General features: G+C 43.2%; 2 protein-coding genes and 1 long non-coding RNA gene across 5 annotated transcripts in view; 2 read left to right on the top strand and 1 right to left on the bottom strand.

Moving 5' to 3' along the window:
• Positions 1 to 12651, bottom strand: part of HSPBAP1 (HSPB1 associated protein 1) — a 44429-nt gene extending 31778 nt beyond the window's left edge. The window contains exons 1-3 of one of the 3 annotated variants that reach the window (XM_072932004.1): positions 12514 to 12651; positions 10393 to 10450; positions 9477 to 9611 (exon numbers count right to left, since the gene is read on the bottom strand). Coding sequence is in view for 1 of the 3 variants with exons in the window: in XM_072932003.1 (XP_072788104.1) it covers positions 9517 to 9520 (4 nt within the window). In the remaining 2 variants the exon portion in view is untranslated. The remainder of the gene's footprint in view (positions 1 to 9476; positions 9612 to 10392; positions 10451 to 12513) is intronic. The other 2 variants (XM_072932003.1, XM_072932005.1) reach the window with 2 other exon arrangements.
• LOC121470153 (uncharacterized) lies at positions 1751 to 8273 on the top strand. The gene is made up of 2 exons (XR_012056941.1): positions 1751 to 2409; positions 6399 to 8273. It is a non-coding gene; the product is annotated as an uncharacterized lncRNA (long non-coding RNA).
• Positions 12652 to 12858: 207 nt separating the features above from the next.
• Positions 12859 to 21300, top strand: part of SLC49A4 (solute carrier family 49 member 4) — a 70991-nt gene continuing 62549 nt past the window's right edge. The window contains exon 1 of the mRNA XM_030277155.4: positions 12859 to 13374. Coding sequence (XP_030133015.4) covers positions 13041 to 13374 — 334 coding nt within the window. The 5' untranslated portion in view covers positions 12859 to 13040. The remainder of the gene's footprint in view (positions 13375 to 21300) is intronic.

The following is a 21300-nucleotide window of genomic DNA, read 5'->3' as shown; positions in this document are numbered from 1 at the left end:
TCACAGGGGTTATGATCGTAGTATACATGACCTCGTTCACCATCATAATGCACAGGATACAAATTATGATTAATGACTGAGTCAATTAGAGGTACAATTAATTGTCAGAATTAAATTCTACTTTAAAACAGTAAAAGAAGTTTTTTAATTACATCAATTATTGACTTAAAAGAGACTCACCATGTGAACCTCAAGAACAGTTTCTCAAATACACAGATAATCTAATAAAGGTATTAGATTTGGGGATTGCCATTATTATAGGAATACTAAAGAAAAGGCATGGCTATTATTCCATTATTTACATCATTCCATTTTTTTCAGCATGGCTAAAACAAGAAGAAGTTAATATTTCCTTCAAATTGCTATTTCTGTTCATAAAGGTTACCATGATGCAACATGAATTTAGTTGGTGAAAAACTGTTACCAGTGTATGTTTTGAATCTGGGGGTTCATATAGACTGTAAAAATACTGCTTTGACATAATGTCAAGAATACACTTGACCAAAACAGCCCACAAAATTGTGAACTACCAAGGTTTTCTAATTTAATTTTAAACCTTAACATGTTCATGTTAGTTCTGTTTTTAAATATAACTATTAAACATAAACTCTTCTTCCTCTTTTTAGCTCAAAAAGCACAGCCTTTTTACATAGAAGCTTATATTTCACAACTCTGTAATACACCAAACTGCTGCTAGTGATGTCAATGTATCTTTAGCATTTTCCCTCCAGAGATTTCCTTTATCTTTTCTTTTCCAAATAACAACTGCCTGCAAAGTTTCTATATCTGTAAACACCAAGACTAAATATCAGAGAAGATCACGGACTGCAGGCCCAAGTTTCTATCCAGATCTCAGTTACAGCAGTTGTAATCAGCTGCATCTGCATTTCTGGAGACTGAAGGTGACCTTTAATTATACAACAAACTATGACAGTGCTGCTGCTTTGAATTTTGGAAGTTTCTTGCAATATGCAAAATCTACCAAAACTCAGTATTTTTCAACCTATCAGTAAATAGGGAAAACTTCTTTCAGTAGAAGAGTTTCAGTATTTTCATATTCTTTTTAAACATCAACATCACTCTATTCAACCTTGTCTGAGATAATACTAGTATTAGAAGGAATTATGTATTTTATGTCTGGTCTTCAAAAGCATGAATTTTACACAGAATTTTAAGATAACACCCTGAACATTAGCAAAATAATAAAACTGCAAAAGGTTAAAGTTGCACTTTTATACCAAGACATCTAAACTACCTTACCATTGCTCTTTTTAAAAATACTCTTACAGAACCCAAAATCTCATGCTACTATATCTACTCCCAAGAATTTCATTGTGTCTGTGATCACAAAGCATAGAATAGTTTAAACTTTATTCATATATGTCCCTGTTGAGAAAAGCACAAAGAAATAATCTATTCAGCCTCTTCTTTCTATAAGGAATCACATGATAGGGTCACATTTTCAAAGACATAATTAACACTTTGTGAGCTTTATGTCCCCAATATGGATTTGATCCCAAACACCTACCCAGACAATCAGGTCTTCAGACAACTCATTTGCAGAGCTCATAGCATACCTATTGTATGACAGCTAAACGTGACTAGACCAACAGAAACAAACTCCCTAATGTCTACATTGTTAATTATAGCAGAGAGGTAATTAAGTTAGCCCTTGCTGCTTGGATGTAAGACAACAGGAGAACAATGGCACAGTCTGATAAGAAATGAGAAACACATGCACCATGTGAAAGACAATAGCATAGTTTTTGTTCATCATGAAAAGTCACAGGGACTGTGTAAGTCACAGGAAACAGTGGGGCAGGAGGGCAGGATGTACTGCTATTAGTAGATAGTGGAATTGAGAGATCTTTAAAAGCTGTGTTACCATATTTGGAGAAGTTATTGCAGGGTTAACGCTACCTCGGGGGAAGAAGAATAGGAGCTTTCCTCAAACGACCACTGGACAGCAGAAAAAAAAGACCCCTAGCAACACGCCGCGCAGATGCAGAGCACGTCGAGAATATCACAAAGTCCGGAACTGAAGGGGTATAAGAACTGAAAGACCGGGAGGTGCGGTGCGAGCCGTTGGTGGGAGCAGAGGCTCCCCGGCCGCCCAGCGCTGCATTTGCCCGTACTGCTTGCTTGCTAAATTAATAAAATTCTCTTTATAAAATGACACAAATTGGTCCCGTGTCATAATTTATCACAACTTGGTGCCGTGACTCGGATAGAGAAATAGCCTGGTTGTTCTGGGACCCTCGGGAGGCGCCCCGCCTTTTTTTTGGCGGCCCGATTGTCCCAGACCTCCCGGTCTCTCTACCGACGAACCTAAATTAAGCTGCGGGCAAAGGAGAACCGGTTACCCCTGTAAACTTTGTGCACGAAGATCCGAGCGAAGACGCAGGACGCGTGAGTATAGGCCGGTTTCCCGCTCGGTTTGGGGTGGTTTTCCCGGAGTGTTGTGTGTGAGAGGTCTCATAGAGACCAAGTGAGTGCGGACCCTCAGTAGTGCGGTTCCCAATACCCGAGAGGGCTTGGGCCACGAACCAGGGGAGCGTGTGTGTGAAAAATTGAGTGCACTCCGGAAGATGGGACAGAGGAAAAGCAAGCCCTCTGGTCCCATGGGTGGGGGAACCCCTGCAAAGCTTCCCCAGATTCCTGAGGATAGTCCTCTAGGAGTAATGATAAATAATTGGCATGCCTTTCCCAGTAGGGGAAAGGGAAAAGATAAAGCAAAAATGATCCACTATTTTAAGGAGGTTTTGGAAAAGTTTGGACCCAAATTTGGGAGGTTTGGACCCAAATTTGGGGGATTTTAAAGAGGTTTTGGAGATTTGGAGCCGAGTTTGGAGGGTTCTGTCCCAAATCCAGGAGGTTCTGACCCAAATTCGGGGAGTTTTAAGGAGATTTTAGGGGGTTCTGACCCAAAACCAGGAGCTTCTGAGCCGAATCTGGGAGGTTCTGACCCAAATTTGGGGGTTTGGAGGCAGAATTTAAAGACTTGGACCTGAAATTTAGAGGTTTTGACACAAATCTGGGGGATTCTGACCCAAATCTGGGGAGTTGTGACCCAAATCTGGGGGGTATGGACCCAAAATTAGGAAGTTCTGACCCAAATCTGGGGGGGGATTTGACCCGGAGTTTGGGGGATTTTAAAGAGAAAAGGAGAATTATAAGGGAAATGGGGATGAGAACCTAGGATAATAAACATCAACAGGGACCATTAGCAGACACTAAAAGGCCCCTGCAAAATCCCCAATGGAATAACCAAGACCCGCAGCATAGGACCCATATGGACGACCTGCAGAACATAATCATACAGGGCATTAAGAGAGCCGTCCCTAGGGGACAGAATGTGCAAAAAGCCTTTAAGGTGCAGGATGAGAGGAGGAGGCAGTGAGACAGGAGAAGGAGATTCTCTCAATCCTAGCCCCGAGGACTAAAAGGCAAGTAAGGCAATTATTGGGACTATTTGGGTACTGCAGGTAGTGGATAGGAAATTTCAGTGGAAAGATAAAACTTTTATATGTGTTATGGTTTGACGCTGGCACAATGCCAGCACCCCATGAAAATGCAATTTATCAATTAAATATTGTGAAATGCAATTGAGAACAGAGTAAAGCAGGCTAAACTTAATAATAAAGAAAATAATTTATTATACTATTACTACTGTTACTATAAAAGGAAAAGAAAGAAAAGGAAAAAACTATACAAAATTTAAAATGAAAACTTTCTAAAATATTTCTCTTCCTATTACTTAACTCTACTAAATTATAGTGAGACTCATTTGTATCTTTAATTAAGTTTTTATCTTTTAAGATAATTAATACTGAGTTTATTGAGGAAGAGAGGAGTCCCCCTTGTATTACAGACTCTTAGGAAACACAACTGCTACCTCTTGTGTTTTCATGTTATATGTGGCACTGCTCAGACACACTGGCTAGTGTGACACACTTTTTTTATGTTACAGTGTTCTTACTACTGTGCAGGGATAGAGATTGCTTATAGGGCTCTTTTAAGGATGCTTTGCTAAGGACTATTAGGAACAATAGTCTAGTGTTTTATTTCGGGACTATAATCTCTCTCATTTTCCCCTGGGGCAGAGGGTCTAAAAACAGAGATTGCTTTTTTTTCCTCTGAAGACGAAGGGCATCTTTACACTCTCTTTAGCTCTCTCCGTCTATTCTTGAACTGGTAGTTGCTGAAGGAGGTCTGTACCTTGTGATGACCGGAACCAGAGAGAGCTAATTCTCTTGGGAATTCTGCTTTTAACCCCTCTGTGTTCTCAGAGGCGTGTCTACTTTTAATTGGTTATTTTAAGTGTCAGTATCTAAACTTGACTCTTGACTGGATTGCACCTGTACTTAGCCTCCCTGATCTGAAGAGACCTTTTTATCTGTTTGTTAATGTAGATGGGGGGACGGCATATGGAGTTTTGGCTCAAGATTGGGCTGGGAGTAAGAAACCAGTAGCCTACTTATCAAAGCTTCTGGATCCTGTTAGTCGTGGGTGGCCCACCTGTTTACAGGCAATAGTGGCAGCTGCTTTGCTGGTAGAAGAAACCAGTAAGATTACCTCTGGAAGCGAGTTAAGGGTAATGTCCCCACATAACATAAGGGGAGTATTGCAGCCGAAAGCAGAAAAATGGATTACAGAGGCTAGGCTTTTGAAGTATGAAGGAATCCTAATTTCATCCCCTAAATTAACACTTGAGGCCACTGCCCTCCAAAATCCTGCACAGTTTCTGTATGGTGAGCCTTGCTCAGAATTAGCACATGATTGCCTCCAGCAAATAGAAGAACAAATAAAGATTAGACCAGACCTGGAGGGGGAAGAACTGGAAACAGGGGATAAGCTGTTTGTGGATGGATCATCCAGGGTACTTGAAGGGAAAAGAAGGTCGGGATATGCTATAATTGATGGGAAAACCCTACAGGTAAAGGAATCTGGTCCCCTGAGCCCCAGTTGGTCCGCCCAGGCATGCGAATTGTATGCAGTATTAAGGGCTCTAAGATTATTAGAGGGAAAGGCGGGGACAATTTACACTGACTCAAAATATGCCTATGGTGTTGTGCACACTTTCGGGAAAATTTGGGAGGAAAGAGGTTTAATCAATTCACAGGGTAAAGGACTGCTGCATGATAAAACAGATTTTGCAGGCAATAAGGGGTCCAAAAGAGATAGCTATAGTGTACATACGGGGACACCAGAAGGGCATGGGAAACACAATCAGAGGAAATAATCTAGCTGACCAGGAGGCAAAAAGAGCGGCACTACTAACTTTAAAATATAAACCGATGAACATGCGACGGGAGAATTGTACCACCTGTGGGGGTGGTTTGGAATGTTTTTGTGAAAGCCCTGAGGAGAAATATTGCTGTTCACATGGCCCAAAATTCATTTGAACATTTACTGTTCAAGAAAAACAAAAATTGAACTGAATGGGGGTATGGGAAAAAGAGGAAGGTAAATGGATATTACCTGATGGTCGGGAGGTGATGCCAAAAGCGATGGCATTGAGAGTATTACAGGCAATGCACGGCAAAACGCACTGGGGAACTCAAGCACTAATAGACCAATTTGCTATTAAAGATATGTGTATAGGGGTATATAACCTGGCCAAGCAGGTGACCAGTCGCTGTTTAATCTGCTTAAAGGTAAATAAGCAGCAGCAAAGAGAGAGAGTGATGGGTGGTCAGAGCTGGTTCACAGACCCTTTTCTCACGTACAGGTGGATTTCACAGTTACCTAAAATAGGAAGGTATAAGTACTTGCTAGTCATAGTGGATCACCTCACCCACTATGTGGAAGCCTTCCCCACAGCAAGGGCAACTGCACATGATGTAGTAAAAATAATACTGGAAGAGGTTATCCCCAGATATGGTATATTGGTGGCGGTGGACTCAGACCAGGGCCCTCACTTCACCTCGAAGGTGACAAAGGACATTTTTAATACTCTGAGAATACAGTGGAAACATCACACCCCATGGCACCCACAAAGTTCCGGAAGGGTGGAAAAGATGAATGGGGAAATTAAGAAACAATTGACTAAGTTATGTCATGGGTAAAATGCTTACCCCTCTAGCACTGTTGAACATCCGTACCCAACCTCCACTGATGTGGGGGTTTCACCCCTTGAGATGCTGTTTGGGATGCCATATGACATTGAGGCCCCCATGAACCACCCATGTATAGAAAATTTTCAAATCAACACCTACATCACACAGATAATGAATAGGAGAGAGGAGCTCCAGAAAAAGGGGCTGTTAGTGCAGAGACCACCTTTGGACCTCCCCATTCACAAAATAAAGCCTGGGGATAAAGTACTTATTAAAACTTGGAAAGAGACCTGCCTGACCTCACGTTGGGAAGGTCCGTTTGTTGTTTGCTTACCACAGAAACTGCTATCAGAACAGCTGAGAAGGGGTGGACTCATGCGAGCCACGTCAAAGGTCCAGTCACCACAGACGACCACTGGAAGGTGACCAGCCAGCCTGGGGACTTGAAGGTTACCATTAAGAAAAACTGATGAACTCTGTATACATCATTCAAGTTGGTCACAAAGGGGAGCAAGAGGGATATAATTACCTGCTTGTTAGTTTATTTGATAATTTGTAATAAGGTAAACTGTGATTGTTATCCTTTTGTATGCTTTGCATGTAAAGTTTGCCAAGAACGGTGGGGAGTCCAGTGCCGAAGGGGGAGGCTGCCCACTGGGGTTTGTACAGAATGTTACACGACTGAACGAGAATTAACCAAAGCTGTGTTGAAATTAGGGGAGTGGGAAATCAGTGGATTCCCTTTGAATCTGAGGAAAATTTACACCAGAGGGGTGCATCCAGAAAACTTTTGTTTCCACTCTAACGAGCCCCCTCCATTTGTTGCCCAAATTATAAAAGAGTGTTGTCGAAGGGAACTAAAGGGGGTCCCGTGTGACCCACCCCCGGTCAAGGATAAGAACTGGGAACAGTACAAGGTTAGGCAGGAGCAGGGGAATGGGCGCTCAGGCGAGTACCGCTGCTGCCGAGAAGATGGTTTACCCCGCGGCTTGAAGCACCCGAGTCGGCGGGCGAGGCAGAGGGGAAAGAGCCAGGCCCCCCAAAAATAGAATAATGCTGAAATGCTCCAACTATTGCCAGCCAAGTACTAAGTTCCTCCAGAAGACCAGTCTGATTACCCCCGAGACACCAACAGGGCAACAAACCCAAAAGGGGAAAATAAGACATTATATAGTAAATGCAAGGTCAGGACTCCACCCTTATTGGCAAATTACTGGTATTACAATGTTTTTGTTTTTTTTTTACCCTATACTAAGGAGAGGGCTCCCAAGCTTTACATCGACCTTTTAAGTAGACACTAACCCGAGTGGATGGTGTGGGAATTCAGAACCAGATAACATCCAGATCCCCTAGTTTTAACCCACAGTTATGTGAACTACCCCCTATAGAGCCTTGTTTGGATAGAAACGGATTTTATATGTGCCCAGCATCAAACCCAGGGAAAGGGTATTGCAACTACCCTGGAGAATATTTCTGTGGGGACTGGGGCTGTGAAACAAAAGCTTCAGATTGGTCAGTAGCAGGAGATAAATTCCTTAAAGTATCATGGGGGCCTTATGGATATAAACCTCTGCAGAAGGATTCCAGTGGTAAAATTGTGAACTCGGAGAACTGTCATTATTAAGGGAAGGCTAGAAGCATCACACCTGATGCTGATTAGAGCAAAATATGAGTCAATACCAGAAAACCTAGAAATGGAAGAGATCCTAGTTATAAGCCACCAAGAATTACAAAGGTTTGATGAACAAAATGATGAAAAGACAAAAGGGGGGATTTGTGAAAGACAATAGCATAGTTTTTGTTCATCATGAAAAGTCACAGGGACTGTGTAAGTCACAGGAAACAGTGGGGCAGGAGGGCAGGATGTACTGCTATTAGTAGATAGTGGAATTGAGAGATCTTTAAAAGCTGTGTTACCATATTTGGAGAAGTTATTGCAGGGTTAACGCTACCTCGGGGGAAGAAGAATAGGAGCTTTCCTCAAACGACCACTGGACAGCAGAAAAAAAAGACCCCTAGCAACACGCCGCGCAGATGCAGAGCACGTCGAGAATATCACAAAGTCCGGAACTGAAGGGGTATAAGAACTGAAAGACCGGGAGGTGCGGTGCGAGCCGTTGGTGGGAGCAGAGGCTCCCCGGCCGCCCAGCGCTGCATTTGCCCGTACTGCTTGCTTGCTAAATTAATAAAATTCTCTTTATAAAATGACACAAATTGGTCCCGTGTCATAATTTATCACACACCAGAGACACAATGGACAGACCAGAACCAGAGCACCATGACTATCTCTCCTTGCTGGCACCAGAGACAATGACAGCCACACTGAGGCAGCCCTAGCACAAGGAGACATGGAGATTTCCACCCTCTATTTCCCAATTCAAGCCTAACATCCTCCACCATCCCTGTGACTCAGCTCATTTGCATAATTCTCAGGCTTTCAGGAAGAGATGAAACCATCAGTCTTTGAAACTGAATTTCCATAACATAATTTTGGGGTGTAAAACACTCCACTGATGTCATTTGCGGTTACTTGCATGTGGTGGTCCTCAATGAAATGAGACAACATAGGAGCAGTAGTCTGCTGAAGCTGGAGTTCCAACATAAACTCCCTAAAATGTCTAAGACACGGAGCCTGAAGGCTAAGTGAGGTAGGGAAGTAGCCAAAAAAATTACCTTGATGAAAGACATCATGTAGCTTCTACCTCCCCCTCAAAGAAGATACAATCATCACTTACATGTTCATCATTAAGAAGGTGATGAATGGCAGAACAAGCAGAAATGGGGCATAGGATGCTTTAAATGTGCTCAAAGACCAAGTCAGATGTGACTTTTGCATATTCCTTTTGAGAGCTGCAGTAAAGAACCTGCAGTGTGGTGTACAGGGAATCTAGTGACGTGTCTTTCATCAGCCAGCCACAAAGGTAGACTCCACAAGAAAAAGGAGCTATCCCACCTCTCCCTAGAGAATCTAACAATGGGCTCTGGCTCACCACAAACCTGAAATCATCTACACTACAATGGTCACTCTGCAGTGGGAATATACACAGGCTGCAATCAAAAGGTATAAATGAATTCCCCACTGGAAAACACAGAAGCTTCAATTTAAGAATAAAACTGTTCAGCTTTCATAAGCTAAAGATGATTCGGGTCTATTTTTCTTCTTTATACTAGAAAAAAGGAAGCACTGTAAAACTGAAGGACCAGGAAATCACTGTATGGCGTTAGAGCTGGAGTTTACATACTTCTCAATAAAAAAGGCAAGAAAATATGCTGTATGAATACACAGATTGAAAGGTACCCAAACCAAGCCCAAGACAGAGCAGATTTCAACCAACCTGTTCATGAGCAACTAGAATAGAAATGATGTCAAAACTTGAGGAAGGAGGAATGGGATTTGCTCATACCTCACAGGCTCACCTTCAGAGGTGTTTTTCAAGATGGGGTGTAAAGAACTCACCCATTACAGATCCCTGCTACACCAGTGTTGTTTATGGCAGCTCTGAAACTGCACTGTCACAATTCCAGCTGAAGTCTGGAAACTGAGGGAAATCCCTGGTAAAGAGAAGTTTTTTTAGATCCTGGAAGCAATTTTTAGAATCTGCAAAATACTACTTTTCAATCTTTGAATTAATTTTGAGTTCTGCCCATTTTGTACCAAAATGCTTCTAACCTTTATGGGGTATGTAACAGCTTGCTGCTTGTCCCATTGCAAGGTATGAGTTCATACAAGAAAGGACAAGATTGTATACATGATGTTAGGAGCTGTTGGGAGAGAGGTGTAAGAACCAAGGGGACTCTGGCATTCATTGAATGTCTGAAGAATGTCATGGAGTGCAAATATGTCAAAACTGTCATGACAGGAAAGAGCACATGGCACTTTCTAATGTGCTAGGAACTGGGGGTTGCCCTATGGGGGATGCTCTCCTGGACTGCTGAGCACAACCATTACGTGCCAGATGTGTTTTAGCTGAACTAGACTCTCCAGACGCCTCAAGGCTGCAACAAACCCATCAAAGCCTCAGTTTATATTAATAAGCCAATCTTAAATCGGCACACTGCAGGTGCCAACTTGTAAGCAGATCCGCCAGGCCTGCCTCAGGGATGGCAAGATAATTTGGAAGCAAGAACAGCCTCAACCATGTAATTTTTGTCTGTCACCACCAGTCTATCAGAGCTCCAGGCGACCAACTCCTCCTAAGATGAATTCCTGAATGTTTTAGGTCAGACACAGGCAGACAGGCATGAATATGGTCACCCAACCACCCCAGAGCTTGTAGGCTGGAAATGAAGGCACCTACCAATGGACACACCATTGTGCTTAGGCAATGAGTACCTGCATGGGCACCTGTATCACACTTTTGGATCTGGGTGTCATTCTATCCATGCAAGACCTGCGAGAGACATGAAAGTTATGGGCCAGGAGAGAAAATAACCTTTCTGCTTGCTTGAATATATGTGCATTTCATCTGATAACATTCAAATCTCTTTAGCTACATTATAATGAGGTTAAAGCAAGAAAAATTTCCCCACCTCAAATATTACAAATGTCAGTAATGAGAACAGTAAAAATGTCACCACACGGAGAAAAGAGTGAAATTAGCATATTTAGAGGAGTATTATACCCATGGGTGAAATAATGCAATCAGCTAGCTGCAAGATAAAGCTAATTTGGTTTCCAACAGTTTATCAACAATACACTGTTCCTTTACATTAACAAATTTAACCAATACCATATCCTGCAAACAAGAATAATTCACACAAAATATTACACTATGTTAATTAAATGCTGGAATAGAAAAGGTCAGGCCATGACTGAAAGATGTGCATATGGGTTGTGAAGCCATGAAAAGATGGAGCGATTTCACATCAAGCAATTAAAATTAATTATTTAAATCATCATTAAGACAATAATAAATACACTTAGATATTTTTGAGCCTATTTCAACAGCCCCTTTAGTTTGCTGCTGGTTCTCGGAAATTCTTCTTTCTTGTTGACCCATGAAAGAGTAAAATATCTTGAAACCCATCATAAGATGAAGTGTCTTGGATGTTATCAAAGAGTTATCCTGCTGATATTCAAATTTTCATTTGACCATGCAGATGTTATCAGGCATGAGACAAGTTTTGCAGTTAAAAAACCCCACTTGCCTTATTTCTGTATGGGTTTCCTGCCACTAGAACCATGAAACCCCCACAATTACTACAGTTAATTGAAAAATGTTCAAAGAGAGAAGTACTTTTTCACATTGTTTACTTCTACAAATAGCAGCACTTTGTCTTGGGATGAATGCCAGCAAATCACTTAAATTATAGCAGTAACATACCCTTTTTAAATTGAAAGAACATTTTGGCATAGGCTAAACTATGCTGAGGCGGTAATGGATCAAAAAGACTTAGTAAAACGAGGAATTAATCTTATTTGGCGCTCCAAAGCACTACCAGAATATATAATCAGTCTGAATCTCACCCTATGTTTTTACTGTATTTTTATAACTACAGCTGTACACAGCAGCCTCAAATTTGAGTTTGCTGTATGTCCCATTATTTAATTGTCCGTGAATTTTATTTTTCCTGGGGCATTTCCTGAACTTTTGTAGATAAAATACAATTTTCTTTTGATCATAGTTCTGCTGATTTCAGTCAGCATATACTTCCTTGTTGCACTTTCAGTCTAGGAAACTGAGCTGCATGGACTAAACAAAATGTGATGTCTGTTATGTTCTGAGAAGAATTCCATGGGAGTCTGTGGTTTTGGCTGCAAAATTGTGGGATGATGGCCATGCGTAAAATTCAGCTGTGCACTGCCCACACATCAACAGTTATGACACTGACACCGGACATAAAACCAGCCTGTGGGGATCCCACTGTTCAGCTCTCCTCATTTAATTACATGGGAATTTATCAAGCCAACTTCCAGACTTCGTGACAGAATGCCTAATCAAGCCACACTGAAATACCCAATTTTTTAGGGAATGTGAAGCACTATGCAGCATACGAGCCATTAATTTTATGACAAGTACAGATGGTTGATATACACATAAATTCTCACGTAACCTAATCTAATCAATATATACTTCAATCTATTTAAATTATAATACTAATGAGCAAGGTGTTCCCCATATGATGGTATATTCACACGAATTATTTTAAATGGATTTCTATGCATGTTGTATCTGAACCCTGCTATTGTTTCCCTCTCAATTCGGACCACGGTTGATTTGTATCCACCAAAACAACACGACTTCCTGCTCCCTTTAAGAGGCTCGATACCCGAGGGATGCCCTGCTGCAGCACCTCACGCTGCGGTGAGGGACCCGCGGCCGGCAGGGACGTGAGGGAGGAGGAGCTGCTGGAGAGGCTCGGCGGGTCCGCTTATGGCCTCGCGTCAGCCGCCGCTTCGCCCTCCCCCTATCCGCCCCCGTCCCTGGAGCCACGCCGCGCTGGGGGCACCTACCCGGCGCGGGGGGACGGCAGCTCCGCGCCCCGGCCATGCTCCGGTGGCTCTGCCTGCGGGGCGGCTCGGGCGGGCCTCGCCCGGCAGCGCCTTCGGCGGCGGAAGGGGCAGCGCGGCCCGGGAGCCGCGGCGGGGCGGAGCCGCTGGTTAGCGTGGCGGCCGGAGCGCCCCGGCCCTGCCGGTGACACCGGGCGGCCGCGCCCGCGGGCCGCCGCGCTCCTGCCCCCGGCTTCTCTGCCCCGCTCCCCGCGGGGCGGCGGCGCGGTGCCTTCCCCGTCCCGCACACCCCCACTGCCCGCCGGCGCGGCTCCCTCCCCGCGGGCGGCGGGCCCGGCTCTCCTCCGCGGCGCCGGTTCCCTCCTCCCCTCGCCGGCGGAGGAAGGAGGCGGCCGCCGGCCCTCCCCGACCGCGCATGCGGCAGTGCCGGGCCGGGGCAGCGCTGCCGCGCTCGGGGGCTGAAGTGTGGGTGTCCCTTCCCCCGGCCCCGTCCCCTCCTCCCCCGCGGGCCCCCGGCAGCGTCCCCGCAGATGGGCTTGGGCTGGAGCAGCGCGGAGGAGCGGCGGCCCCTCCTGCCGCCGCCGCCGCCGCAGGCGCGGCCGCAGCCGCGGGTCCCGGCGGGGGTCCCGGCGGGGCGGCCGCCGCCGCTGTCGGGCCGCGTGTACGGGCGGCGGTGGCTGGTGCTGCTGCTGTTCTCGCTGCTGGGCTTCGCGCAGGGCCTGGTCTGGAACACCTGGGGCCCTATCCAGAACTCGGCCCGCCTGGCCTTCGGCTTCAGCGGCTGGGACATCGCCCTGCTCGTCTTCTGGGGGCCCATCGGCTTCGCACCCTGTTTCTTCTTCATGTGGCTCATGGACAAGAAGGGTGAGCGGGGCCGGGGGCGGCGGGGCCGGGGGTTCGGGACTCCCCGACCCGCTCCTGTGGCTTCCCCCGGGCCAGGCGGGGACGCCGTGGCCGTGTCCCCCGGCGCCGCGGGCCTGTGGCCGGTGAAGGGGACGCTGCCGGACTGGGGACACTCGGGCCCACTGGCCTCGGCCGTAAAAACAGATGACTAATACTTAAAAGGCATCATGACTTCTGTTTTCAGTGCTCTGCCCAAACGAAGACACATCAAAGTCCATTCACAAGGAACATACTTAAGCTAAACGGAATTAGGGCATCTGACGTCGCATGGGAGGTTTGGGTCTGGAGGAGTGTGTTCCAGTCCGGCATTGCCTTCCGGCTGTTTGACCTGGAGATGGCCGTGATTTCTGGTTACCATCTGGGAACCAAACACGTTCTGATGTTTTGATCAAGCAATGCCATTGCTCAGGGTGGCCATTGCATCTTGAAAGAAGTTCTTCATTTTTAAAAGCAGGCTGGATATGAAGTCTGTGGTTTTCTTTTCATTGTGCTAGGGAGATCCAAAGACAGGGAACACAGAGAAGTTGCGCTTTGGTGTTTCGAAGAGGAGTACAAGGGAGAGTTTCCTAATTTGTGTTCAGGCTATTGCATCTTGGTAGCAAACTTAAAAAAATGGAGTTTGTCTCTGGAGAACTTCTCCAGGGTCTGCGTGGTTCCTCTGTGGTCACCCAGGGGACCATTCCAATGAGGTCAAGTAGATATATTTGCAGATTTCAGCTTTTGACCTAAATCCACTGAAGGGATTTCTTTTAATTCCTATTTAAACAGTCCTCTAAACAGGAGATAGGCACCAGTGGACCCGTGTGGCTCCTGATCCTAAGTGCTACTTATTCCATTTATTTAGGAATTGGTAGCTCATTTGTGGGAAGGGAAGGTGAAGAGGAAGGGAAAGGGAAAGCAGGCAGGGAGAAAAGTTGTATTTAAGAAGGCCTATTTCAAAACTGGAATTACTTTTCCTAAAACTGAAGAGGCATTGGGGAAATGAAATTTACTGGGCTGAAAGTACATTCTGGAAATGAGTCCATGGTGGCTGTACATTCCAGTGTTCTTTCAAGCAGTTTAGACTTAAGTTGGCAATATCTGTCTCGACTGATACATAATAGTATTGTTAATAATCTTAAAATTAAAGCAAGTTATTCTTGTTTGTACAGTGAAGACTGCTCATGGCATGAAGGAAATAAAGGTAAATGTGAACCTGTGCTTAGAGAGATGAGTCTGTATTTTTATTTCTACATTTTCTATGAAGTTGATCCTGAGCAATGCAAAATAATACTGGAAAAGTTTTGAAGCAATTCATGGGAAAAAAAACCTTTAGTATTTTGTTCTTTTATATTATGATTAGTGGTGTAGTTGTGGGATTTCTTGGTTTCATGTATAGGTTGTTTTGATGGGAGTATGTATACTGGTGTTTTTTTTAATTTCCTTAACTGATTGCTTTGGATGGCTTTTTTGGTTGGTTGGTTTTTTTTGTTTTTTTTTTTTTTTTTTTATTCCCATGTTTGCTGTTGGTTTGTTGCTTTCATTATTGAGAGAATGTTGGTAGGTAACCTGAACAGAGCATCTCAACTCATTTGGCTGTGTGAGTAAGGAGTACATATGGGTGCTGGAGCAAGTTCTTTCCAGATCAGCAGATTTTGTGAGGGCCCTGATTGTTTTCTGGTATTTGTTTCATGCTGTTTTCTGAATCTGGGTGGTTCCCACAGAGAATGTGGCGCTGTTCACTTTGGATGATGGAGTCCTGTCACTTGGTTCATCATGGAGCAGTGAGGAGAACTCAGGAGAAGTGAGTCCTGAGTCAGCATGGGGCACGCTCCGCTAGAGGCATGTTGTGGGGAGTTACCTGCTCTTCGGAGTACGTGTTTTCCAGGAGATTCTTGACTCTATTGCTTTGCAGCCGTAAAGTTGGTTGAATCTGATCTTGCAAGGGTAGTATTTCACTTGCTTGCTGTTACGCCAGATTTACGGTGAAGAAGCTACACCATTTACTCTTTAACTTCAATCATTTGTCAGTGGAGTTAGCTAGTAAAGGAGCTGTCAGGAAAAAATGTATTTGTGAAGTGTCAACGTGTAAAACCTGGCAAGTATCAGAAGTGTGACATTGTAGATGAGGCATGTCAGAATCTGAGAGGAGATTGTGCTGTTAGATAGTCCTATACTTCAAAGTCAGAGGTAAATCTAACTGATAAGTAGCTTGCCTGCTGTTACTTAATCTGATTTTGGGTGATGATGCTTCAGAAGAAGTTCAGAAGTATTGGTCTTTTTGGTTTTTGGTTGTTCATTTGCAGCACATAGTTGCATAAATCTGTATCCATACCAGACTTCTTTTGTGCATTTTGTGCACCTGCTCCTTATTTCAGTACTGGTTGTAAAGGTTTGGTCACTTTTTTCTTCTTTTTTTCGATTCTTAACTAATTGGAAGTTGAAAGAATAAATATTCATGAATAGGCATGTTAATGGTACAAGAAGCATTTTCTTGGATTCTGTGATCCAGTTCCATTATAGCTTCTCAGAGAAGTGTGGAGCCCTCTCAGAAGAGACAGCAGCAGTGTTTATTTTTAGTGAGGTGTGTGCTAAATAAGCTCTTTTCTTCAGTTCTGTACAGAAGGGTTCTAGGAGGGAGGAATTACTTTTTTTTTTTTGGTTTTCTAACCTCAAAAGGGTTATTGACCTTTGTGACCTTTTTCCTTCTGGCCTGCTGAGAGTATCTCCTGGATTCATTCTAAAGGCCCTGTTGCAGCCAGCCCAAGCTAGGCAATTGGAGAATGGCAGGAATACATGGACTGGGAAAGGTGTATAGATGGTGTCACTTCTGGCTCCCCAAGGAATACTTCTAGCGACTGTACCCCTCCCCAGAGGATGACCCAGAAGGGATCTTGCCAGAAGCAGCATGACAAAAAGTCTTGGTTTACTGAAGGCCGTGTTCCTGTGGATCTGTAGAGATACCTTGTTTTTTATGAAGTTGAAGATAAATTTTCATCAGGAAGGTAGTGCTGGTCTTCACAAGGCTTCACAAAGAATATCTTACTTGAAGATCTGAGCAGGCTAAAGAGAAGACATTTTTTGAAGGGCGTTCAAAAGTGTTTTAAAGGGTCTTTGAGGTGCTGGAGGAAGCCTGGATTTAGCCCATGTCATTGTAAACTGTGTACACTGAAAGCTACTTTGTGGTTTTGCTGAGCTCTTGTCCTCAAAAATAAATTTGTTTTCAGATGCTAGTGAGGTTCACATATCACAGCTGAAAGTTCTTTGGGGAATGAGCTCTGTTCCTGTTCCTGCCTCCCCTTACTCTGGCTGAATTGTGCCAGCCCTTGGCCACCCCTGGGGGTTTCCATGTTCCTTGGCTGGGTGCTGTATAAGGACAGTGGTGGCATCTGTCACATTTCTTAATCCTGTTCTGGGATGGGTGCAAGTTGAAAATCAGGAATTATATTTGCATATGTCACTTTTGAGTATGTGCCATTTTGGGTGGATTTGAAAACTCTTTTCTGTGTGTAGGATTAGAAGTGTTGCGTTGGTCAGTTTCTTAGAGAAGAAAGGTGAAAAGATAGAGGGTGCCATGGAGCTACATGTGTCTTATTTGGTGCATTTTCTTTAGCAATAGGATTAGAGAGTCCTTGTTTAAATTCTAATTATCTTTAGAGATTTAATAAGACTGAAATTAAATGGGAAATTACTTCAGTGTGCTATTGGATGGACCCTTGTTGTTTACATGATTAAAATTAGCCACAATGTGTCACATGATGCTTGAGTGTTTATGTACATTTTGTGCCCTGAGTGTTTGATTTCCTGAGAACTGTAAATACAACCACACAGGACTGTTAGGATGTTTATATGTCTAACTTGAAATCAAAAGCTTACATGCTTCCCTGGATCTGGTTCACCAAGGGGGTTTTACTAAGCTCCTAGTTACAAAGTGAGACCTAGAAGCAATATATGTCAGTCTTCATTATGTTCCCATGTAAGCAAGAAGAGGCAATGAAGAATGAAATATTTTATGATAGTTTACATTAAACAAATGGAATAGAATGGTGATATTTTTCATTAATTTTTGGAATACAGTGAACAGTTTTATATTGAATTTGAAGATGAGACATATTACTTGTAAAAGTGGAATGTAATCTATTTCTTGGTCCTTTTTATAAAATTATATATGCTTATGTGGGTTGCATAGACAATCTTAGTAACTTTCTTTTGCTGAAATTGAATTGACGCAGCAGTGTTATTCTAGTGATTATATTATGAAGTAGAGAGAAAGCTTCAATATTCAGATTCTGGTTTTAATCAAGATTGGCTTATCCATTGAACCATGGAAGTTTTTATTTGTAAGAGTAGATATTCCTTTCATGAACACCAAACTCTCTATTTTATTGCTGTCTCCTAAGTCAGGCATCTTGGTTTCCTTCCCTGAAGACATTTGGTAGTTCTTTCTCTTCCACTTGGGAATTTTGAGATTAAGTCCTTTAATGCAGTCTGACAAAATTGTCATGAATTTAGTACAAGTACTAAATCAGAACTTGCTAATATAAAAAATGCTCTTAATAATGGTTCTCCCTATAAAATAAACTACACATGATGCATAAACAGAACTGTGCATGGCAGCTTTCATGGTTGGAGTTCCTGGATTGTCACTTGGTGCTGCGTGCATACACTGGTTTTGCTTTCAGGGGACCTTTGGATACCCCTACCTCACATACAGGGTCACTGGGACATAAGGGAGGTGACTCCAAGTGAACTTGTTTTCTCCCAAGTTTTTTGTCTAGGAGGTGTTTGTGACATGCCTTTGTGTTTATTTTGCAAGATGTGAAGGTGGACACAGAGAGAAAACAGGTTGTCGTTCTAGAAGTTGAAAGCATGAATGGCCAAGTGAATCCAACAGGTGGGGAAGATTTTCTTAAGTGTTTCCATTATGCTTGGCATTTCAGAGTCCTTCTCTGTCATTCAGGCTTTTGAACAATGTAAATATAAATTGGAGCATGTTACTAATAATGTAGAAGAATTGCTGCAAGTGTAGTTGCTGATAGGTTCCATTGTTGATATAGATGGATTATGTGAAGTAATTTCCATGGTGGCACTCAGGAGAAAATGGGAGTTTTTGATGGAAGTAGTCATAGTTCTGTCATGCCACAGGTGCTAAACAGAAGGACAAAAGAGGTGACTTGTGAACCTTGAAAGTTTGAGAATTTTTATCTTTGGCAAAGAAATGCATTTTCATCTCCTTTTTGACATGATCTCGGAAACAGACTTTTCTTATCTCAGATTCATGACTGCAAGATGAGTGCCCAGTATTTCAAAGTGACTAATTTGATAATTCATGTCCTAAGTTCAAGTGTGAGCCTCAGCTAAAAACATCTGGGATAAGACTTGGCCGAAGGCTGCAAGACTTTAACTTAGTGACATCAAGCCAAAAGGATTTACATGCTTCAACAGTAGAAGACTTTAGGCATTCTGACTTTGGTAGGTTAGTACAGCCTACAAGAAATACCCGCAGGAAAACTTAAAATTTCAAAAATGTGCGTAGAATGGTAAGGGAGCAAATAAGAAAGGCAAGTGTGATGCAGAGATAAGTGACTAGCCTTATAATAAACAAATGATTCTACTTAGTATTTATGGTGTTAGGATTCAGTAATTATGATTATTAGAGCGATGCCTCTGCCCACATTAAGGTGCAAATGAGACCGTATGTCCAAGTCCGTAGTATAGGTTTATTTAACATAAATATGAGGTAGAGAGAGATAGAAATAAGAAAAAGAGGGGGAGAAAGGGAGTGACAGATTAAGTAGAAAGGTATCCCTACCCACAGATCCAGACAACATCCTGTGGGTCCTCTTCTTGTCGTCTCAGTGGTGGGGGTCCTGAGGTTGCTCCCGATTTTCACCATTTATATATTTTACCAAACATAGGAATCAGTGCTCATTTGGCTACACAGTTCTTTTATTCTATTGGTTAAATGATTCCCTGTATTCCAATGTTAATTAGTCCCATGTTCAGTCTCTCTCTTTTGAGTTGGTGGGCTTCCCAACTTAAATGAGTGGGCTATGGTCTCCAGCTGCTCGACCCAGTCAGAACTTTCAGCCCAGCTGTTGTGTTGGCTTTCAGTGTAGATTCTTTGTGTTTATTACCAGTGCTCCCCCAGCTTGTTTTTCTCTTCCTAGTCTGAGATAGTAAAAAAATAGTACCACTTTTTCTTAAGTTCCCATCAGGTGGCATAATTTACTGTCCAAATTTCCAGGAATTCATGGAGTCCTATTCAAGGGGGAAGGGTAGGATGAGGCACTTGGTGGTCACAGATTAGCAGTTGCTTCTTTATACAGTTTGCCATAGTGGGCAAAATCCTTAAAAGCTTTTCCGGCTATTATGACCTTAACGTCTTTTACAGATGGCAAAGGTTTTAACTCCAGCAAGAGCAGCGAGAAGCTCTTTGGGATTGATTGAAAGTTAAATGTGAACTTTGGGCTTCAGCTAAGGAAGGAGCTGGGGGAGAATGCCTTAACTCAAGAAGTGAAGGGTGCACGTATTTGGTGAAAACGCAAATGGTTGATGCACTTGAACCAAATACAAAAGAAGTCTGAAGGAAGATACCTGCTTTACTGCAGTCTGTCTCTCATCCTGTGGACAGCTACTGCATGCTAATAATGGTCCATATTTCATTATATTGTAAGTGATACTGATAGACACCTATCAAATTATGTGAAAGAGATTAACTTTCTTATGCTAACAAATCTTAGAAGAAATGAGATGAAGTGTTGCTTTTCATGTGGAGAGATGAAAGAAGCAATTAAGAGAGCTGAATATAGGTAAATCCCACTAGAGCAGGTATTTGATCAGCTTAGTTTTACAAAATTTATTTTGATGAGTGCTGGTGTGCATATTTGTATACACATACTTTCCGTCTGTATCATCGGAAGAAAAGAAAAAGGAAGACGGGGCCAAACTTGGCTTTTTTATATAAAGCTAAATTTTATATACTGTGGGTATATGAATGTCCACACAGTGTTTGTGCAATTGCTTCTAGAATGAGACTCATTAGAGAATTGATTGGTCCACCCTCCTTGGAGTAGGGCATGCTGCAAAAGACCACTTGATACACAGTGATTAGTAGCACAGAGTGCTTTAATTACGAGCTCTGAATTGAGTGTGCTCTGGTTCATCATAGCAATGCTAGTTTCATTCTTAGTAGTGCTTCCTGTAGCTCCTGCTGGGCCAGGTTGAGTTGAAAAACATCAATTGTGGCTGTAAATAGATGTCCTCTACCGGAACTAGGTCTTTCTGTTGGGCGGGGTTCCACCCCAGCTCTGGGTGCTGCTGTTTCCAGACGTTGTCTTCATGCTGCTCTCCTATGCAGCTGCTGTGCCCTTTACATGCTTCACACAGGTCTTTGCAGCTGTGTAGGGGCACTGGGACAGCTGTTTAAAGACCATGTGAAGCATATCAGGAGGGTGCATTCTTGATTTGAAAGAACTTTTCCATAGTGGGAAGTAAAATAATTCTATTTACATATAGCTCATGTGACAGTAGTAATGGCCATGTTATCTGGGGATAACGCTCTCACATACAAGCACAACAAGCGTGGGATATTGGCCATAAACTAAAAGACAAGGAGTTCCACCTCAACATGAGGAAGAACTTTGTTGTGGGTGGCAGAGCACTGGAACATGCTGCCCAGGGAGGTTGTGGAGTCATGTCTCCACACTGGACACACAAAATCCATCTGGATGCACTCCTGTGTAACCTGCTCTGGGTCACCCTCAGCCTTGGCAGAGGGGTTGGACTAGAGGATCTTCAGAGGCCCCTTCCAACTCTAACGATTCTGTGATTTCTGTATGTAATTGATATACCTTGATGCCGGGAAATTGATGAATAGGGAAATAATTTACCAGTGTAAAATATGAT

This window comes from Taeniopygia guttata, chromosome 7 (assembly GCF_048771995.1).
Source record: "Taeniopygia guttata chromosome 7, bTaeGut7.mat, whole genome shotgun sequence".
Classification (NCBI taxonomy): domain Eukaryota; kingdom Metazoa; phylum Chordata; class Aves; order Passeriformes; family Estrildidae; genus Taeniopygia; species Taeniopygia guttata.
This window is presented reverse-complemented; position numbering and strand designations above follow the sequence as displayed.